The 20,590-nt window shown below is 49.6% G+C and overlaps 1 protein-coding gene across 1 annotated transcript in view; it reads right to left on the bottom strand.

Annotated features, from left to right (window-relative positions):
- The window catches only part of GALNT17 (polypeptide N-acetylgalactosaminyltransferase 17), a 237,154-nt gene that overhangs the window by 125,578 nt on the left and 90,986 nt on the right, over positions 1–20,590 (bottom strand). The window contains exons 4-5 of the mRNA XM_074557284.1: positions 17,253–17,427; positions 15,081–15,278 (exon numbers count right to left, since the gene is read on the bottom strand). Coding sequence (XP_074413385.1) covers positions 15,081–15,278; positions 17,253–17,427 — 373 coding nt within the window. The remainder of the gene's footprint in view (positions 1–15,080; positions 15,279–17,252; positions 17,428–20,590) is intronic.

Raw genomic sequence — 20,590 nt, 5'->3', positions numbered from 1 at the left:
GTTCCTTGGCACCCTGCCTTAGCTGACTTCCCACACCTCAGGAAAAAGTTCTGTCATTGCAATAGGAAAAAAAGCCAGAACTTTCCCCTAAAAAAGAAACCAGAACCACGGGGTCACGTGGCCATTAAACCCCAATTGTGGAGAATCTGGGACACCTGTGAGCTGCTCATTCCTCCCAGGGCCTGGCATGAGCTGCAGTGATAACCAGGGAGGCAATCAGGGCACACCTGGCTGTGATGGAGGGCTTCTCTAATGCCAGGAGAGCAGAGCTGCGCTGGAGCTGCCAGGGCTGGGGACACCAGGGACCCTACCCAGTGCCCCTGCAGGCACCAGTGGAGCTGTGCCCTGCCCTGTGCCCTGCTCCATGCCCTGCCCAGTGCCCCTGCAGGAATCAATGGAGCAGTGCCCTGCCCAGTGCCCCTGCAGGCATCAATGGAGCAGTGCCCTGCTCTGTGCCCTGCCCTGTGCCCTGCCCTGTGCCCCTGCAGGCACCAGTGGAGCTGTGCCCTGCCCAGTGCCCCTGCAGGGCATCAATGGAGCAGTGCCCTGCTCTGTGCCCTGCCCTGTGCCCTGCCCTGTGCCCCTGCAGGCACCAGTGGAGCTGTGCCCTGCCCAGTGCCCCTGCAGGCACCAATCCCTGCTCAGCACAGGTTAAAGCTCGTTCCATTCAGTCCCAGCAGTGACTTTGGGAAGGACTGACACAGCAAACCTGAGCCTCCCTCTCTGCAGGCAGTGAGGACCCTCTGTGGGGGCTGCTCTGGATGTGGTGCCCCCTCCTCTCAGCTCCAAACCCTCCTCCCAAGCCCAGCTCTCCCATTCAGACCAGTTTGCTGCAGCTGCAGAGCTCTGAGGTCTCATGACAGCACACAAAAACACTGACAGATGTTCACCTAAATATTTCATGGCTTTTTCTTTCCCCCTCCCAAAGTACTTTTTCCTGAAGAGGAAGCACAGAAAGGAAGGACACAGCAGGCTGGTGTCCAGGGAGATGTCACCCTGCCAGCCAGAGCTGTGGGCTATGCTGGGTTAACACCACACCAGACCAGGACTAATGCCCAAAGAGCTGCAAACTCAAACCAGGCTTAAAGAAGGGAGAGGATGGGCTGCAGGGCTGCAGGACAGATGAGCCCAGAGCAGCCCCAGCCTCTCACACACCCCCAGTTTCTGTGCTCCCTGTGCCAGGCTCACAGAGCTAAGTGTGCCCAGGAATAATCACAGAAAATGCAGCAGGAGTCAGACCCAGCTCAGAACAGCCCCAGCCTGAGTGCTCATTAGCAGGGACCTGCTCGTTTCCTGAGCAGCACAGCAGCTACAAGGCATCAGGGACGTGAGCATGGTGTTCATTAAACACCACAGGAACCACTCAGGGTCTGGAGCTGCCTCAGCTGTCACAGTACAGCCGTGGCCAGAGCTGCTCCCCTGGACAGACACTGCCTCTGCCAGGCCCTCTCACCCTGCAGCACAGGGGTGTCTGATCTGAGAGCCCAGGAACCCTCATGAGCTGTGAGGACTCCCCCCACCTCTCCAGGTGGGTTCACAGCCCCAGGCAAAGCTGAGGATTCATGGTGGGGAGGGTGGGAGCAGGGATGAGGCAGCAGCTCACCAACCCCCCAGGATGAGCAGGTTGATGCTCACCTGGAAAGCTCCTACAAATGGGATTCTGTGGCTAGCCCCAAGTACATAATTTCCAGGCACTGACAAGATCTGGAGCCTCTAAAACCAGCAAGTAAAATGTGTTCCTGGGTGAGCTCACTCCATGGGAGCACCAAACCTCCCCTGGCAGCAGTGCAGGCTGCCAGTGCCCCAGCTGTGCCTGGCAGGAGCCCAGCAGTGACTGCCCCAAGGGCCAGTCTGGCTGCAGACAGCAGCAAATCCCAACTTTGGAGTTGTTCATCCCCAAAGGTGAGGAGGGGAAAGGGTGAGTGCCCCCACAGGTGTCAGATGATCTTTCAGGGAGGGAGTCACAGGATCTTTCTGTCAGGGAGTCACAGAATGGTTTGGGTTGGGAGGAACCTGAAAGATCATCTCATTCCATCCCCTTCCACTGCCCCTGGTGTTTCCCAGCCCTGCCCAGCCTGGCCTTGGATCCAGGGGCAGCCCCAGCTGCTCTGGGCACCCTGTGCCAGGGTCTGCCCACCCTCACACTCAGGAATTCCATCCCAATATCCCATCCAAAGCCACTACCAGTTTAATGCCACCTGCCTTGTCCTGTCACTCCATGTCCTTGTCCCAGGCCCCTCTCCAGCTCTTCTGGAGCTCCTTCAGGCCCTGCAAGGTCACAATTCAGTCACCCCAAGGCTTCTCCTCTCATTCCCAGCTGTGCCAGCCTTTCCTCCCAGCAGAGCTGCTCCATCCCTCTGCCCATCCTGGAGCCTCCTCTGGGCTCCTCCAGCAGCTCCAGCTCCTGCCTGTGCTGGGCCAGGGCTGGGGCAGCTCTGCAGGTGGGGGCTCAGGGCAAGGAGGGGTCTCAGGGACCATCAGGACCTTGCCAGCTGCTCTGCCCCAGACTTCCAAACTGCTCTGATGGAGGGAGGTGGCTGTGGCTGGTTGGATTTGTCACAGCCCTGGGCAGACACTCCAGGAGCACCAGGAGAGCGTCCCAAGGTAGAACCCCAGCAGGATTTAGTTCAGACTCTCCAGGAGGAAGCAGCAGCTCTGGGCTCAGGGCAGGGAGTGAGTGAGTGGGAGTTTATAAAACCTGCAGTGCTCCAAGGCAGAGCCAGCTGAGGATGAGAGCAGGGACCCATTTTCCCTTTAATTCAATCTAGGCCCATTTATGCACCACTGCCTGCAAAGGACAGTGAATGAAAGAGCACATGAAAGGAAATCATCGCCCTCAGCTCTGGCTCTCAAACACTCTTTAAAGTCTGTTTGATGAAGGGCTGCTCTGCTGTGTCACCCAGCTCCATTATCACTCCTTTGTTTCCAGTCCCCACCCCCAAAGTCATTAAATACTTGCTTTCTAATGAAAATTGATTGGTTTTGGCCAATAAATCACTTAAAAGCCATCTGCCAATGAAAAAAAAATATTCAAAGAGCCAAATTCCCCCAACTCCTCCTCGAGTATTTTTCTCCTCTGCTTTGGATTTAGAGGGAAAATATATTTGGATAATCCATCAATGGCAGCTTTCTCCTGGGAAGTGTGAACAGACCACAGAAAAGGCTCAGCTTGGCTTTGACTTCCAAAATCACTTCATGGACCACTCGGAAACAATCCAGCAGCAGGGTATGAGCTTGAATATTGGTGCTGCCCCAGATTGTTTTGTTTTCATTAATAAGATCATTGCAGTGAAAACAGGCTCTCTGAAGCTTAATTTTCCTAGCAATTGTTAAATAATTCAATACCCATCTTTTCTGTCTCTTTAATGCCTCTGAAAAATCAAAACCCTTCACAAATTAAAGGCCAAATCCTGTTTACTCTTTCCATTTCTAAAGCAACTCTGACATCAATAAAGGCTGTTTTTATGACTTGTGCTCAGATTAAAGTTCTGTCAGTGTGAGTATTTTTTATTTTTCCAACAAGCAGCATAATTTCTTTTTCTTTTTTAATCAAAATAATTCTCTTATGCAAAGCTCTAAAAATACAAAAGCAAACTCTTCCAGTATAGACAACGTGGTTTTCTTCATAAAAATGGATTACATGAACATTTTCTACCAATAAACAACAGCTCCCTTTAGGAGGGAGAATTTGCTCCCTTGCCTGTAACTCTGTTCTCCTGAAGGGACAAGCCAGAGGCTCAATATCCCTGCCCAGTTTTTAAGGCCCTTCAGGGACAAGCTGAGCTGTGCTGGTGCTTGAAGGAGGCCTTTAAGGCTTAACTTTAAGCAATAACACTTGATTTGGCCAAGAAAAACGGTTTTGTAGGATCACAGGATATGCTGGGCTGGAAAAGACCCACCTAAATATATAAATATTACATATAAATATAAATATTATATATTAAAATAAATATCTAAAAATAAATATATAAATAAATAGAATCAAGGATCCAACTCCTGGCCCTGCACAGACACCCCAACAACCTCCAGGCCTTTCCCCATCTCCCTGTTCCTCCTTTGGATGGTCTCCAGTGACTCTGGATCTGTCTTACACTGCCCCCAGAGCAGAGCAGGGCAGAGCAGGACAATCCCACCCACAAAACCTTTAAAAAATGTCCCCTGATTCCCAGCACGATGATGGCATTTGCACTATCAGCAAAGAACAAAGGAAGTCTGCCTGCATCTATTTTCATCCAGGAATCACTGGAACAGCCAAGGAACCCCCAGATGACTTTCCTGACCCCAGACCCCAGACAGCCACTTCTCAGGCAAAGCAGGGAAAGGTTTTGGTGACAAGAAATCCCACCCAAGGCTGGGCAGGGCTCCAGGGGGTTCCATCTGCACCAAGCTGAAGGCTCAGCACCCAAGGGTGGATCTCCCCCTTTCTCTGGGGCAGGTATTTAATACTGAACCCAAATCCCACTTCCATGCCCCAAATGTGGCACCCAAAGAAGCTCAAACTCAGCTTTTTCAAGGTCACTTGGCCAGAGCAGCCAGGCACAAGCCCATCCAGGCCCCTCTGCTGTCCCTGTGACAGCTCTGTGGTGGCTCTGATGGCAGCTCTGCATGGCCCTGGGGAACTGCACAAACACAGATCCTCCACTCCAAAAGCTTTTCCCTAATTCACAGAGAATCAATCACACAGCTTTGGGCCCTCTCCCAAACCCTGGGGCAGGGTGGGGACCTGGCCAGGTTTCAGCAAGGTTGGGATCTCCTGCTCTGGATGCAGCCAATCGTGACGGTGGTCACAGGGGTCTGAGGATGAGAGAAGAGATGAGGATGACTCCATGTTCAGAAGGCTTGACTTATTATTTTATGATATATATTACATTAAAACTATACTAAAAGAATAGAAGAAAGAGTTTCATCTCAGAAGGCTGGCTAAGCTAAGAACAAAAAAGAAAGAATGATAACAAAAAACAATGGCCTTGATTGGCCATTAATTATAAACATCCAAGATGGGCCTATCAAAAATCCACCTGTTGCATTCCACAGCAGCAGATAACCATTGTTTACATTTTGTCCCTGAGGCCTCTCAGCTCCCCAGGAAGAAAAAATCCTAAGAGAAAGATTTTACATGAAAAGACGTCTGCAACAGCCAATCCTGAGGGGAACCCTCCAAGAATACAGAGAGCTGAAACCAGATCCAGCACTGACATCCACGGGAGCTTCCTCATCCCTGGGTTGCTGCCTCACGTGCACCCTCAGCACAGGCTCCCCAGGCAGGGACATCAATCTGCCCATCCTGTAAAACCTGACACCATCACAGTGTCACAGAGCCTTCTTTTACACTTGGCACTAAATCAGGTGACATTAAAAACCAGCAGATGAAGGATTCCTCATAAAGAGGCCCAACAGCAGAAACCTGAGCTCCAACATGTCCATGGCAGCCTTCTCACACCACAGGGAATCTCTGGGAAGTTTAAGAGCTTCAAATTAGCACACCAGGGAGCGAAAGTCACTTTGTGCAGCCAGTTGAGGATCACTCCTCCCAGTACCGTTAACATAAAAATCAGGAAAGTCAATTAAAATTTTTATTATGTGGCCTCAAATCATCCCCAAAAAACCCCTCAGCACTAAAAGGAAAACCCAAACTGAGAACAGTGAAGAGGTTCTTGCTGGAGTACTTTAGAAGCTGATAAAGCACTTGATGGTTTTAATTTAATCTGGAGCTGGATGACAAAGTTATTGAGGTCATGATTCTGACCTAAATCTTCCCTCTCCTACATTCTGAGCCCAAACAAGACTGACACTAATTAAACAAAAAAAAAAAATCCCTCAGTTTCTTCTCTACAAGGCCAGGTTGGACAGGGCTTGGAGCAGCCTGGGATAGTGGAAGGTGTCCTTGCCCGTGGTAGGGGTGGAATGAGATTGAGCTTTAAGGTCCCTTCTAACCCCAATTATTCTGTGTCTCTGTGATTCTTCTGTTCCTTGTTTTCAGGTTTTCAGAACCTTCATTATCCATGCCAGCCAGGAGTGATCAAATCCTAGGTTTCAGCCTCACATCCCTGAAGCACAGGTCTGCAGGAGCTAGGGATGGATGGGGCTGATTTCTTGAGGTGTTTGCATAACCAGATGTTTGCAGCAGCTCTTTCAGAAGCACCAACCAAACCTTGCCTGGGGAAGAGACACAGAATCCCAGGAGGGTTTGGGTTGGAAGGGACTGAAAATCCATCCAGTGCCACCCCTGCCATGGCAGGGACACCTCCCACTGTCCCAGGCTGCTCCAGGCCCTGTCCAGCCTGGCCTTGGGCAAATCCCTGTTGTTCCCACGCTGGACCAAGGTCTGGCCCAAAGTCCTTTGGGGCTCCATGGATTTTGGTGGAAATGATGTGAGCCCTGATATGGAACTGCAGCCAGTGCAGGGATGGAGGAGAACCAGATTTCAAGGGAGATGAAGCATTAGGGTGGCCAACACAGAGCTTTGGTCTCCTTGACCTGCTCAAGGAGAGCAGCTTCAGAGCCTGATCACCACTGCCAACAATTTATCTTCCTGTTTGATTTAAATTTTATCTGTTTAAATTTTATATGTAGCCATTGAAGAGTTCCATGAGCCTCCTGCAGCTGTTGGGACATTCCCACCAATCCCATCCCATCCCATCCCATCCCATCCCATCCCATCCCATCCCATCCCATCCCATCCCATCCCATCCCATCCCATCCCACACCTGACACCAGCATCTTCTCCCACATTCCAGGTGAGGTTTCCAAAAACAAATTCCCATTTCACTACCCCATATTTGGCTCCTATGGAAACCTTCCCCTCAACTTCCAAATGCCGCAAGAGTGACAACATTTTAAACCATCTTTTAAACCATCATTTTAAACATAGAAACAGGAATTTTCCTGCAGTTTGGGGATGCTAAAACCAGAAAAAAAATCTTAAAAATATTCATTATTTTGTACAAATGGCTCAAGACTTTTTTCAAAACAAACCCACAGAAACCCAGGAAATATCCTTAAAATTCTGCCTTTTCTTCACGCCTGTGCCCAACATTTTGCACCATCCCTGAGGTGCCTCCTGCCACCTCGAGCACTCCTGTGGTGGTGAAAATTTTGATAAGAGTTTGAGCAGACCTGTGTAAATCTGTTACTGAGGCTCTGATGTGCACCTTGCTAGCCCTGCCAGGGTGGGGATGTGCTACAGGAAAGTCTTGTCCCAGCCATGGGGATCCTCTTCCATCATTTTATGACAACAGAGGTTATTCCCAAAGCTCTGCTCCTCTGGCTATTCCGGAGTCTGAGTGCACAGAAGTTTCAGGCTGTCACAGTGGCCTGAAAGAAGTCTCAGAGGTTGGACTAAAAGAGGAAAGAAACAGCATTTATTTAATTAAAATATAAAAGCACTGAGACTTTGTGCTTTTGAACACCATCATGGGATGAGGGCTGCAGGAAGCCCCATGGAAAAATCAACAGCTCTTGGTTTCTGGAATGAATAATAAATATAATAATGATCCTACCCCAAATGAAAGCCCAGCCCCAGAGAGGGACAGCTCAGCCCACCCCCCTTTGAGCTCTGGGACTGAGGAACACTTTAATTAAACACGAATTCCTCATTAGCAGCAGAACCTTCACTCCTGGGCCACATTCAGCAACCTGAACCCCTCTGTTTGTCCCATCCCCACCCCTGCATCATTCCCACACCTGGGATCAGGTTGGCTCTTTCCTAAGAACACTGCAAGAGCAAATTCACATTTCTGAGGCTCACAAATTCACGTTTGTGAGGCTGAGGCAGCAGGTAATTGGGTGGGTTAATTAACATTATTTTCATCTTTATAAAAACCCTCAAACCTATCAGCCTTTTCATTCTTTCACAATCCATAACTCTCAAACCCCATTTCCTCCTCACAATGATCTTAATTCTAATTAAATGAGCTTTTGTCTTTCAGCAGCAGTAAAGATGAAGTGCCACATAAAACATCTGCAGCACAGTCATGTCCAAAATCCACTTTTACCTAAAAGCTGGTGTTGGTTTTTAAATTTATTTTTGTTTTTCTTAGGGTTGGGATTGAAGGTGTTTGAGATGGTATTTTGTGTTTAGATTTAGATGTTTATTATTTTTATTTATATTATAGTTTTAGAAGTTGTGAGTTTTAAACTATTTCATTAATATGTTATAAAATAGCTTTGAATTTTGTATAAAACTATATAGTTTTGTAAACTTATTTTTATAAGTTTTTAAGGAAAAACAATTTAATTTAGAATATTTAATTATATTTAATATTTATTAAATTATATATAATTAATTATAATTAATTATATATAATTAAAATATAGTATTTAATTGTTTTTAAATTATTTTTCTTTTTAACTTAATTAATTACTGGTGTTTTGTAATGTAGATTTTGTTTAATTAGATAGTATTATGTATGAAAAAGGTGAAGAAGAAGGTGAAGAAGAAGGTGAAGAAGAAGGATTTGGTTTTGTTCTAAAATTTTTATTTTGTTTCGCATATATATTATTACATTTAAAACTTTAAATTTTAAGGTTTTTATTATATGATATTATATATTTTAAATTAAATTAGATACTTTTAATTTTGGTTTTGTTATTTAATTTGAGGAGTTTTTTTATGATTTTTAGGTTAAATGTAGTGGTTTTCTTGGGAGTTAGAATTTGTTAGTACAGAAAGTTTAAATTTTTTTAGTATTCAGACTGGCTGCCAGCTGCATCCATGCCTGGCAGGCTTGGGAAGAGGTTTCCTGTCACCTCTGGAGCCACCTGAGGCTCCTCCAGCCCCAACACCCTCTGGGGGCTGCTCACTGAGGGAGCCTTGCAGCCTCTGCCCACTGCCCTGCACAGCCACACGTGGAAAACGCAAAGAGAAAGTCAGGAAATTCAATATATTGTAAATATTCCAATCCATCCAGGGTGGTGGTGGAGTCACCACTCCTGAGGTGCTCAGAAAAGGAGTGGATGTGGCATCTCCCAGCTGTTGGGAAGGATGAAAGTTTGACAAGAAAGTCTCACAGATATGTATGCATGGCAGAAAGATTTTTAAATGTAGAGTCTGATGAAGGAATAGAGATGGAAGCAAGGTTTGATATAGAAGAAAAGAATTGCTGAGCCAGTCTCACTGGATAACCAAGGAGGCAAAGGCAAACCCTTCTGTGTTAGTCAGAAGGGGTTTTTATGCCTTAGGATAAGGCATAAAAAGGATAAACCCACCCCAAACAAGATGTTTTTACCAAGCACAAAGATAGCACAGGCAAACAAGGCAGCAAATGCTGCAAGTAGAAAAAAGGTCTCAGAATTTTCCACTGCAAGAAAACTGAGAAACAACTTCTAGCTTAAACTGTAATGTACTGAGTGTTAGTGATTGGAGAACAGTAACATGGATATGGTAATTACAGTACTTATGACAGGCTGTATATAATAGTTAAGGTATAGATTGGTTCTACTGTAGGAAGATGCTCAGCAAAGAAAAGTCTATAATGCATTGTAACCAAAACCAAAGGATCTCCAGGCCTGCCTGCAGCTGGAGCTGACAGCTGTGGGCACAGCTCTGTCACCCACAACCCTGGACTGCTGTGACACCTTGGATGGAATAAACTGCATTTTGCATACAATAAACTGCATTTTGGATACAATAAACTGCATTTTGAAGAGCTGTCTGGAGTCCCACATCTCTCATTTCAGCTCTTACATCCCAGCGTGGGGCACCTGCTGAGGGCTGGACCTGAGGCTCTGGGAGAGCTTTTGCAGCCCCAGGGGCTGTGTGACTGCAGGGACAGCAGGAGCAGGCAGCAGGGCTCAGGTGTGACAATTCCTCCAGCAGAACGTGTGTCCAGCCCATTTCATTCCCAGCAGAACGTGTGTCCAGCCCCTTTCCCTGCTCAGCTGGGCGTCCCTCAGCCCAGGGCTGCTCAGTGTTCACCCCCTGGGTGTGTTTAACAAAGCCTGGATGTGGCTCTGGGTGCCAGGGTTGAGTTGAGCTGTTGGGGCTGGGTTGGACTCTGTGATCTTGAAGGTCTCTTCCAACCCAGTGATTCTTGAATTCTGTGGCTCCTGGGTGAGACTCAGGGCAGGAGAGCATTCATTGTTTTCCTGGAGCCATCAATACCTCACAGCTGTAATTACAAATCCTGGGGCTGCCCCTGAAGCACCATCAGCACAAGGAGCTACAAACCTCCAGATTTCAGCAGCTTTTTGACCAAAGTTGGTGTGACACAACCAAACCAGGGCAGGCAGGAAGAGCTGCTGGCTTTGGGGTTCACACCAGTGAAACAACAGGCTCCAGACCTCAATGAACCTCAAAGAAGCTCATGTTCTGACAGTGGGAAATAAATCATTGCTGAAGATGCTAAAAAGCTGGATCCCACCATGGGACACCCCAGGACCAGGTCATCAGTCTGCTGTTTCACAGAGAAGAAGAGATCTGCAGAGATCTGCAGAGATCTCACTTGGATTTCCCACAGAGAACTCTGAAAGCATCAGCTTTCTTCCAATTTTTGTGGCCTCAAAGGTTTTCTGGACCCTCAGCAAACCCTGACCAATGCCTATCATTAATACCTGGATAAATCCTGGCTGCATCTCCACAGCAAAGCCCATCCAGGCATGGAATGCAGGCACAGATCCCCGCCTGACACAGCTCAGCGCCAGCAAATGCCACCAGCTCTGCAGGAGCTCACTCTGCTGGACATCAGGATCTCTGGGATGACCATTTTAAATCTCATTTTCTGTCTGCCTCTTCTGGCAGAGCTAATTCAGACATGATCCATTACCCTGCAATCACAATTTCATCTCCTGCACAGAGGCAGGCAGGGCCTGGCAAGGAAAGCCTGGCTATGAAACCAGGCCCAGCTAGTGCTGAGCTTGAGGGGATCTTTGGTGTATCAGCATTTTAAATGTTAAGGTGACAAAAATACAACAGCTGATGTATTGCAGACCCCAGGTATTACAGCAGCATTTCCTCCAGGGATTAAGGGAGGTTATTTCTTGCAGGATATTACTGGATAGAGCAGGAGCCTGGAGCCAGTTTGAGGCTGGGCCATATTTTAGACAAATTTCATTTCAAAGAGGCCATCAGCTCTCTGCCTGGATAATCATATTTGGGGATTAGCCAGGAGAGAAATCTGCCCCAAAACATTCCCATGTTCTGTCTCCAGTCCCCACTGACTGTATTGGGTCACCTCTGGGCTCACAGGGCTGGAGCAGCTCTGGTGGGCAGGGAATTCCTCCTGGGGCTGCCACAGTCCCCATGCACCAAGAGTAAACCCCAAAATAGGGAATAAACTGCTTTACTTCACTCCCACCCTTTTATCCTAAAGTAGCTCTTAAAAACTAATCTACCTCTGTATGCTATAATTTCCAAATTTCCTCTAATCCATGCATAATTACATGGAGCCCTGCACTGCACCCCCTCCATGCAAACATTGCTACCAAGTGCAGGATTTCAGAGCATGATGTGACAAAGAAATAACTGCAGTCATTATTTCTGCTCTGTGTGTGGGTACACAACAGGACAGCACGTGTCATTGGCTTCCTGTTGGGGACACTGATCATTTATCTTCTTCCTGATCCTCCCCCAGTGCCTGCTGGCAATGTTATTTCAGTGCTTTGACATGAAAATGTTATTTCAGTGCTTTTGCATGGTTTTATTCCACATGGCTGGGAGGCTCCTGGGTGTCTCAGGGCTGTGTGGCTCCCTCAAACCCCTGGGGCCTCAGCACAGATTCCACATTTCAGATGCCTTTAACAAAGGTGTCTCCAGAACCCTGCTCTGATCTCTTTTTGTGTTCCTTCCACTCAGCAGTGCTCAGAGCTGAGGGGCAGATCCCTGGGACTGCCTGGCTGGGGATAATGGGGCATCCCCTGCTCCAGGGCACCTCCAAAAGGGATGTGAGGGGTGCACCAAGGTTGTGGGAACCCCAGATGAAAACCTCTCCCAGCTCCTCCTGCCAGTGTTTGCCATCAGCTGAAATGCAGAGATGTGATGCTCAATGCCCTGCTCAGATTTTAGTACCATCCCTTACATTATTTTAAGATAAAACAAGCACCAGAACAACCCAACAGGACCTGCTGGCCAGCAGGAGCCAACTCCCAGAGCAAACCCTTCCCTTCTACAGCAGCAGATTCACCCCAGGCAGCACCTCTGGCTCTCAGCACCAAAGCAAGGGAAAATCTGGAGCTGTAAGAAGTGTCCAACATCCCTGTGACCCCATTTACTACTGGCTCATTGGTAACCCCTGAACTGGTTCATACTGGGGAGCCTGGGGAAACACATCCTAAAGAACCAAAATCCTCCTGGTGTTGGTGCTGACCTCCCCACTCCATCTCTTCATAAGCACCCAAGCTTCCAGCTCCTCACAGGAGTTTCCTCAGCTCAGAAACTCCTCAGCCCACCACCCTCTGCCTCACCGGCCCTCACATCAAACACCTTCCAAAATCTAACCAACCAATCATCCTCTGCCTTCCAAAAACCAACCAAACCACACTTCCCCTGCCTTTCAAAAACCAACCAACCAAACCTCACCTCCCCTGCCACCAAACACCTTCCAAAAACCAACCAAACCTCCTCTGCCTTCCAAAAACCAACCAAACCTCACCTCCCCTGCCACCACACCCCTTCCCCAAACCAAGGCTGTCCCTCCCCACGTGGCTCTGCCTCACTTGTCCTTGACCTGCCCCTAAGTGCATGACACAGACTCAAACCCCATTCTGTGAGTAGAACAGAGCAGAAGGTGTTACCAGACCTTTAAATGTCATATTGAGGGTCCAGTTTCCTCAAACACCTCCAGTGAGAGGTGTTGAAGCCCAGCCAGCTGCCAGGGTGATGTCACAATCACAGGGGACACTCCCTGTGCCAAAGCTTTTCCTGTATCTCCCAATTGCACCACATTAGTTCAATAAAAGAGTTTGTTCTTTCTGCCCTTTTATATTTACTGGCTGAGAAAGGTTCATCCCAGCAGTGTTGATCCACTTTTATCACCCTCCAGAGGCCCCAGCAGGAGCTGCCAGCACCACTCTGCTCACACCTCACCTGCAAAGGCTCTTGGGTTCCTCAGCTTTGCCTTCTGCATGGCCCAGCCCTCCTTGAACAAGTCCAGCAGCAGAATTTGGTTAAAATAACTGTTTATTTGTCAAAGCACTGACTTCTGTCCAGAATAAACTGACTCCAAACTAAACTAATTCCTCCACTGAGGGCTGAATGTCCTGCCTGGGACAAGGGAGCCAAAGGAGTAACAAGAAGTCTCTGTGTGAATGGGAACAGACCTAATTTCAGCTTCCAGGGATTATGTCAGTGACCAAAACATAGTTGTTTGGGTTCAGGATTCCCACCAGGCAGGGATCTGCACTCCTGCAGCTGCTCTGTGCCTGAGGACAAGGCTCCTCCAGACAAACCATGGCAGGATCCAGGTGGATCCCACCCACTGGCCAGACACCACTCCTGATCAGAGCATCACTGTCATATCTGGGGGCTGTGAAGAGAAAATCTCTGAGCTGTGCACACAGAGCAGCCCCAGCTCCCACCCACAGCCAGCTCCTCCCTCCCTCCTGCTCTTGCTTTGGGCTCATCCCACCCCTGAAGCCTGGCAGGGCTGGAGCACATTTCAGAGCTGCCAACCCTTCAGCTGGAGTGTTACAACAGCCTGAGACACATTTTCCCAAAGCTTGCCCTGGGAGGAGAGAACTCTGCACCGAGGAAAACACAGTGCTGTGCTCCACGGATCCACCTCAGTGCATCACACAGGAACCATCTCCTTATTCCTCCTGGTTTGCACAAACTGGACACTGGGACTGAGGCACAGCCACTTGTCACCTGCACTTCCACACAAGTCTGGACAGATCTGCACAGCTCCTGCACCTCCCTGGTAGGTTTGTTACCAACACCCTTTTCCAAATCCCTGCACCCTTCCAAACCCTCCCTGGCCCATACCCCAGAGCTGGTGGGGGTTATGACATTGTCCCTGCCTCTCCAGGGGGCTTCCTCACTTCATCTTCCTGCATTTTCACTGAACCATTGAATGGTTTGGGCTAGAAGGGACCTCAAAGCCCACCCAGTGCCACCCCTGCCATGGCAGGGACACCTCCCACTGTCCCAGGCTGCTCCCAGCCCTGCCCAGCCTGGCCTTGGGCACTGCCAGGGATCCAGGGGCAGCCCCAGCTGCTCTGGGCACCCTGTGCCAGGGCCTGCCCACCCTCACAGGGAACAATTCCTGCCCAATATCCCACCTACCCCTTCTCTGTCTGAAGCCGTACCCCTTTCCCCTGCCACTCCAGGGTGCTGTGTGTCTGCTCCAGATTGCAATGCCATCTATTCTATTACCATCTGTATGGCAGATTATCTTTGTCAAGAGGGCAGTTTGCCTTATCTCTCTCTCTGAGTGACCACAATCACACCTCCCTCAGGAGGGGACATTGTTGATAACAGCTATTGAATGTCCCTGCATGGCTGATAAGAACTACAGCATCCCATTGGGAGATGTGAGCCCAGAGGGAGGAGCCAAGCATTCCTACCCAGATATAATCCAGAGGTTTTGAGACACCAGCACGGCTTCTCCACTGGATTCCCCAGAGGAACAGCAGCTGCCTCTTCTCCCACTGGATCTTCAGAGGAAGAATCCATCCTTCTCTACAGGATCCCTGCTCCAGCAGAACCACCCCTGACACTGCAGGAGGGCTGAGCCACAATTCCAATGGCACTGCTGCCAACACCCTGACCCACAGGGTGTCAGGTTGGGTTCTGACTGTTAGTGCTGTTCTAGTGTACTGCATTGTTTATTTTATCCTTTTTATTTTCTTCCCTATTAAAGAACTGTTACTTTCTGCTCCCATATTTTTGCCTGAGAGCCCCTTAATTTAAAATTTATAGCAATTGGGAGGGGTGGGGAGGGTTTACATTCTCCATTTCAGGGGCGGCTCCTGCCTTCCTTAGCAGACTCCTGTCTTTCCAAAACAAGACAGTGTCCCTGTCCAGCCCTCCCACGGGCTCCCTCAGCAGCTGCCTGCCTCCCTGTCCCCTGGTGCTGCCCAGTGAATGTCCCCAGCCCCAGCCCTGCCCAGTGAATGTCCCCAGCCCTGTGCCAGCCCAGCCATACCTGATGGGCAGGGAGGGGTCGCCGGCGTCCCACCAGTCCTTGGGGGGGCTGATGTACATGCACCACAGCTCCCAGCTGTAGCCGTGGGCTGAGTTCTCGTAGCGCTGCACCTCGAAGTTGTCCTGCTTGATGTTGTCAATGGAGGGCAGGATCACCCTCTTCCTGTTCTCCTGGATCCGGGACAGCACCGGCTCCGCCCTGGGGGAAGGGGCAAAGCACAGACAGAGCCTCAGTTCACTGCAGCTCCACTCAGTTCCATCCCAACATCCCATCCATCCCTGCCCCTGGCAGTGGGAGCCATTCCCTGTGTCCTGTCCCTCCAGCCCTCATCCCCAGTCCCTCTGCAGCTCTCCTGGGAGATCCCTTTGGTGCTGGAATCCTCTCAGAGCCTTCTCCTCTCCAGCTCAACAGCTCCAACTCCCTCAGCTTGTCCTCACAGCCCTTCGTGCTCCTCCTCTAGACCCACTCCAGGTCCACGTTCTCCTTGTGATGGATACAAACCTGGCTCACAGGCTGGAAACTTTGCCTTCTGTAAAGCAAGGCCAGAAAAGGTGTGCTTGGTTCCAACCATGCCTGAACTAGTCCAGGCTTCCCCCAGATCCCAAAACCCTGGGAACAATAGGTTCATTCTGGAAAGCAGGACTGTTTGAGGGGTCATTTCTCCTTGGGATGCAGTTTGATGACTCTGTAGCTAAAAAATTCATCTTTGGGACGTGTTCAGAGCAGGGGGTGTGCTCAGCCTCACCTCTGCAGCTCCAGAGCCACCATGTGCCCTGGGGTCAGTGCCCACACCAGGGGGAATTTGGGGGAACTGGCACTCCCAGTGCCCCCAGTAACAGCAGCAGCTGGGAAACTCAAGGAGAGCCAAGCCCACACTGCAGAAATGTCTCCTCTCTACCCCCAGGAAAGAGCTTCAAGAGCTCAGTCAGTGGAAGCTCCACAGTAAACCAGGTGTGAGGATTTGGTGACCAGAAAATGGAATGTTCAGCTGGGAATACAGATCCCAACATCACAAACAGCTCCTAAAATAACCCCTTCAGCTGCACTGTCATTAAAAAGGATTCAATAGCTGTGCACAACTCTGCCTTTAACAGCTGCAAATAGGGGTTTTTGTGGCTGTTACTGTGCTCAAATTCAACACAAGTTTAGCTTCTTCCACCTCCACTTTTCTAAACATGGACCATTTACTTTTTACACTTGGTTAAAGGAAAAAAATCCCTTTCAGGCTCCTGTCATGACAAAGATTCAAACTTAAGCCACTTGAGCTCAAATGTTCTAAACCTCCCTGAAAAACAATCCTTATGAAACACCTCTTGCTGCTTCTGCACCTCTGCTCTTATTCCCAGCAGCAGAGGAAACAAATCAATCCAGAGCATCTGAGCCTCCCTCTCTGGGATTCAGCAATGGGAAACACTTTCTCCTTCATTCCCTTGCTGCCTGGGCTTTTTTCATCTTGCAGGAATTACTTAAGGCTAAGGGAATGGGAAATCATCCTGAAAAACATAAACATGGAGCAGGGAAAGCGCACGCACAAAGGGAAGGAACAGAGAAGGATTTCAGGGAACAAGGGCAAGGAAAAGTTCTCCTCATGCATTCCCACCATGCCATTCAATGCAGAAGGAATCCTGGAGAAGGATTAACAAGGCAGAGGACCTGTGTGCCCTTCTGTAGGGACACTGTTGTATTGCACTAAATAGTTATTTAGTTGTTTGCACTGGGTATTTGGTAATTTGCACTGTTCACATGATTTGTATCCTATGGCCACATGGTTTCCCTCCTTTTTCCCCGCCAAGTGTCAGCCCTGGTGGTCTCTCCCCTGGTTTACCCTTCCCCTTGCCCCTTCCCACTTGTATCCCATTGGTTGTGGTCCTCCTCCACTCCCATTCCCCAGGTATAAAAGTCCCTTGCCATGAGGCAATGCCCTCTTTTCCCACTTGGGAGTCACCAGAGTGTGAGGAGTCCCCTCACAAGTCAATAAACAGAGGACATTTGTCCCCATGTGGAGAAGAGCACTTCCAATCTTTTGCTTTCATCCATGTAAGATGGTGTGGGCTGGGGTGCACAGCCAGCTGGATTGGACCCAAACAGCCTGCCCAGACATGGTTCTTAGAGGACACAAAGCAGGGGTGTTCCCCCGGTTAATACCCCCTCAGCAAGCTCCTGAGCACCTACCAGCCAGCAGTGAACTCCACGTGGGCATCAAAGAAGCCGGTGACCTGGCCCGTGGCAGCCTTCCAGCCCTCGATGCGGGCCCGGATCAGCCCTTCCCTCTTCTGGTTCCTCACCACCTTCACCAGCCCGGGGTAGCGTTTGTTCACATACTCCTCCAGTGGCGCCTTCAGCTCCTCTGGGGACAGGGACACACAGCCATGGGGTTGTGGTGTTACATTTCAGTTAAATTAGACATTGCTCTGTCTCACCCCTCAGAAATGTACGGTTTATTCCAGCCCTGTGACCCTCCCCTGCAGTATCATGGATCTGCAATGCCATTGGCCCAAGTCTGATTCTGCACCCACTTTGAATCTCCTTGTTAAGCTGGGCAGGAAGACCAGAAGCTCTCTTGACCTCCTGCTCTCTTGGTCCTTCTCTCCCTAAGCTCCCCTTCCCTTCCCTTCCCTTCCCTTCCCTTCCCTTCCCTTCCCTTCCCTTCCCTTCCCTTCCCTTCCCTTCCCTTCCCTTCCCTTCCCTTCCCTTCCCTTCCCTTCCCTTCCCTTCCCTTCCCTTCCCTTCCCTTCCCTTCCCTTCCCTTCCCTTCCCTTCCCTTCCCTTCCCAGCACAACCCACACAGGAGAGGCTCAAGGTGTCCCAGAGTCACTGAGGAGCCCATGGGCCACCTCAGACACTTACAGTGCTCTGCACTAAAAAAAATGGAACTGAAACACAAAGATGGAAATATGTCACCCACGGCCAGCAACAGCAGCATTTTAAACTCTTGTGGAGGTTTGAGCTGAAAGCAGTGCTAGAAATGCTGCAAAACCCACCCAAAGTGACTCAAATGACATCAAAACCATGTGTGAGCTTCACTGCCCTCTTCACTCAGCCTCACCACTGCAGCCTTGGCACTTGCTATTTGTTTTGCCGCCAGAAAAGGTGAAATTCCCCTTTCTTTTGTGAGGGGATGAAAGGGATTCTGGCTTTGTTCAGAAGATCCTCCCACCATGTATCTGGTGTTCAGTGCAGCTCATTGCCCTGTGCTGCTCTCCCAGGCCTGACACCCTGAGGGACCTGCAGCCCTCAGCAGCACAGAAATCCTCCAGAGTACAAGATCTGAGCATGAAAGACCCAGAGGGCTTTGAAGGTGGGAGCAGATGGAAGGTTACAATAAAGGATAAACACCAGTGTGTTTTTCCAACCCTTTGGAAAAGTGCCAGAGGAGCCTCAGTCCTTTCAGTGCCTGTTGCACCAGCTCAATGCACAAAGGTCTGCTGGAGAGAGGAGCTCTGAAAGCTCAGCAAAGCCACTGGGCACCAACACAAACTCTCAACTCCATGAAAGCAGCTCCTGAGAGTATCTTTCATCCCTATGAGGCTTCAGGACTGCAGAAAATGAAGATATGATCAGTGACCTCAAATTATAGTCTACTACCCTTCACTGCACTCTCTCTCTCTCTCCTGGAATAAAAATAAAGAGGAGTAAAAAAAGTCACCATTAATCATCCACATGGTAAAATCCTCGAGACACACGAGCACACGTGGGGTCCCACATGAAGGAAACACACAATGGAGAGCAAAGAGTAAACAGCAAGTCTCATCTGCTTTGAAATCTTCAAAGGAAAAGGATTTTCTGTTCCCTTCCCTGCCACGCCTCCAGCTAGGCACAGCAAATGTGCTTTCTCCACGCTGCCTTTCTGGGATGCTTCCCTCACATCTCCATTTCCCCAAAGTCTCCTTTCTCTTTTATGCTGAAGTGGGAATAAAAAGAATAAAGCAAATGAGCCCCTTCCTCAATTCAAAGCATCTGCCTCACACACATCCATAACTCAGCAACTTCCATTTCATGCTGAGCACTCAGAGCAGAGCCAGGATTTTACGGAGACAACAACTCTCCCCAATGGTTTTAGGGAGATGAAGACACCGATTTTTTGGACAGATGAAGCCCCACAAGCCCAGCACTTGGCATCTCACGTGGCTTTGGAGCAGGTAAGTCAGTAATGCAGCAGAGCACTGCATCAGAGTGATTAAAACAACTTTCACATTGGAAGTAGAGTCTCAGTGGAAATGTGAGAACTGCCTGGGGAATTGTCTGAGCAGCTCAAAGCAGAGCAAAGCTCCAGGGGAACAGAGGAGCTGGAATGTCACAGCTCACAGGGAGCACAGGGTCAGCCCAGCATGGGACAGCAGCTCCTCAGAATGTCCCCAGAATGTCCCCAGGTAGCCACAGCCACTCCCTGCTGTGTCCTGGTGCCACCAGGGGCACAGGGACCTGGAGGGAGCAGGGAAACACAGCAGCACCTGTGCCATGGCACCAGGGATGTCAGGGGTGCCCGTGGCTGGCACCACCCTGACCCCACTCATGGCACAGGGCAGGGCCTGTCCTGCCCACAGCTGGGACAGAGGTGTCCCCAAGGGCCTGTCCTGCCCACACTGTGGCACACAGGTGTCCCCAGGTGCCCTGTCCCATAGTGTGTGACACAGGTGTCCCCGGGGGCTGCTGCCCCCCTGCAGCAGCTCTCAGAGACACAGGCAGTGCCCACAGTGGGAAATGCAGTTCCAGGCCCTCTCTCCAAGGCTTTCCTGCACAGTCTTATAGGGATTGCCAGGTTTGCTCCCTGCCTCTGCTCTCCCAGCCCACAGCACACAGCTTTGGGGAGAGCTGGTATTTCCTGAGCTGGGCCAGCCTGACCCTTCTGAGCTGTCTGCAGCTCTGGGAGGAGAGGGCACAGAACACAGCCCTGTTCTGCTGTGATCGCACACATCCCTGGCTTTTTATACTAAGAACTGTGAGTACTTTATTTACAATAATTGTCCAATACCTATCACCTATGTTAGACAGTCTGTCTCTACTCTAAACCAATCCAGAAGTGTCACCATCACAGCAGAAAATGAAGGACAAGAAGAAGAAGAATAAGGACAGGACATGCCCAGATTCCTCCATCTTGCTTTTTGAACCCCCATTGTAAATTCCCAAAATTCTACTTTTTCACCCTGTGACAAATTCACTATCATTCTACTCAAACTCTTGTGGCTTGTAACTCTTCACACAAAGTTGGTGATTGCTTCCATGGGCTAAAATCAAAGGCACAGGTGTTTGTGACTCTGTGCCAAGGTCTCTGAGCCCCCTGTCTCAAGTCCTCCAGGGCAGCCAGAGCAATGTCCTGGGTTCTGACAGTTGGGAGGCCTGAACAGAGCTCCAGGGATTTGTGACTTGCACCGAGGGACAGCAGCAGAGAGCAGCTGCCACACACAGGGGCAGCCTGGCCCTTGGATCTGCTTCTCCCAGGACTCCACACAAACTCCAGCAGGGACAAAGCCCCTCCAGCTCAGGGACTCGCTGCCATTGCCACCACAGGG

This window comes from Zonotrichia albicollis, chromosome 22 (assembly GCF_047830755.1).
Source record: "Zonotrichia albicollis isolate bZonAlb1 chromosome 22, bZonAlb1.hap1, whole genome shotgun sequence".
Classification (NCBI taxonomy): Eukaryota; Metazoa; Chordata; class Aves; order Passeriformes; family Passerellidae; genus Zonotrichia; species Zonotrichia albicollis.
This window is presented reverse-complemented; position numbering and strand designations above follow the sequence as displayed.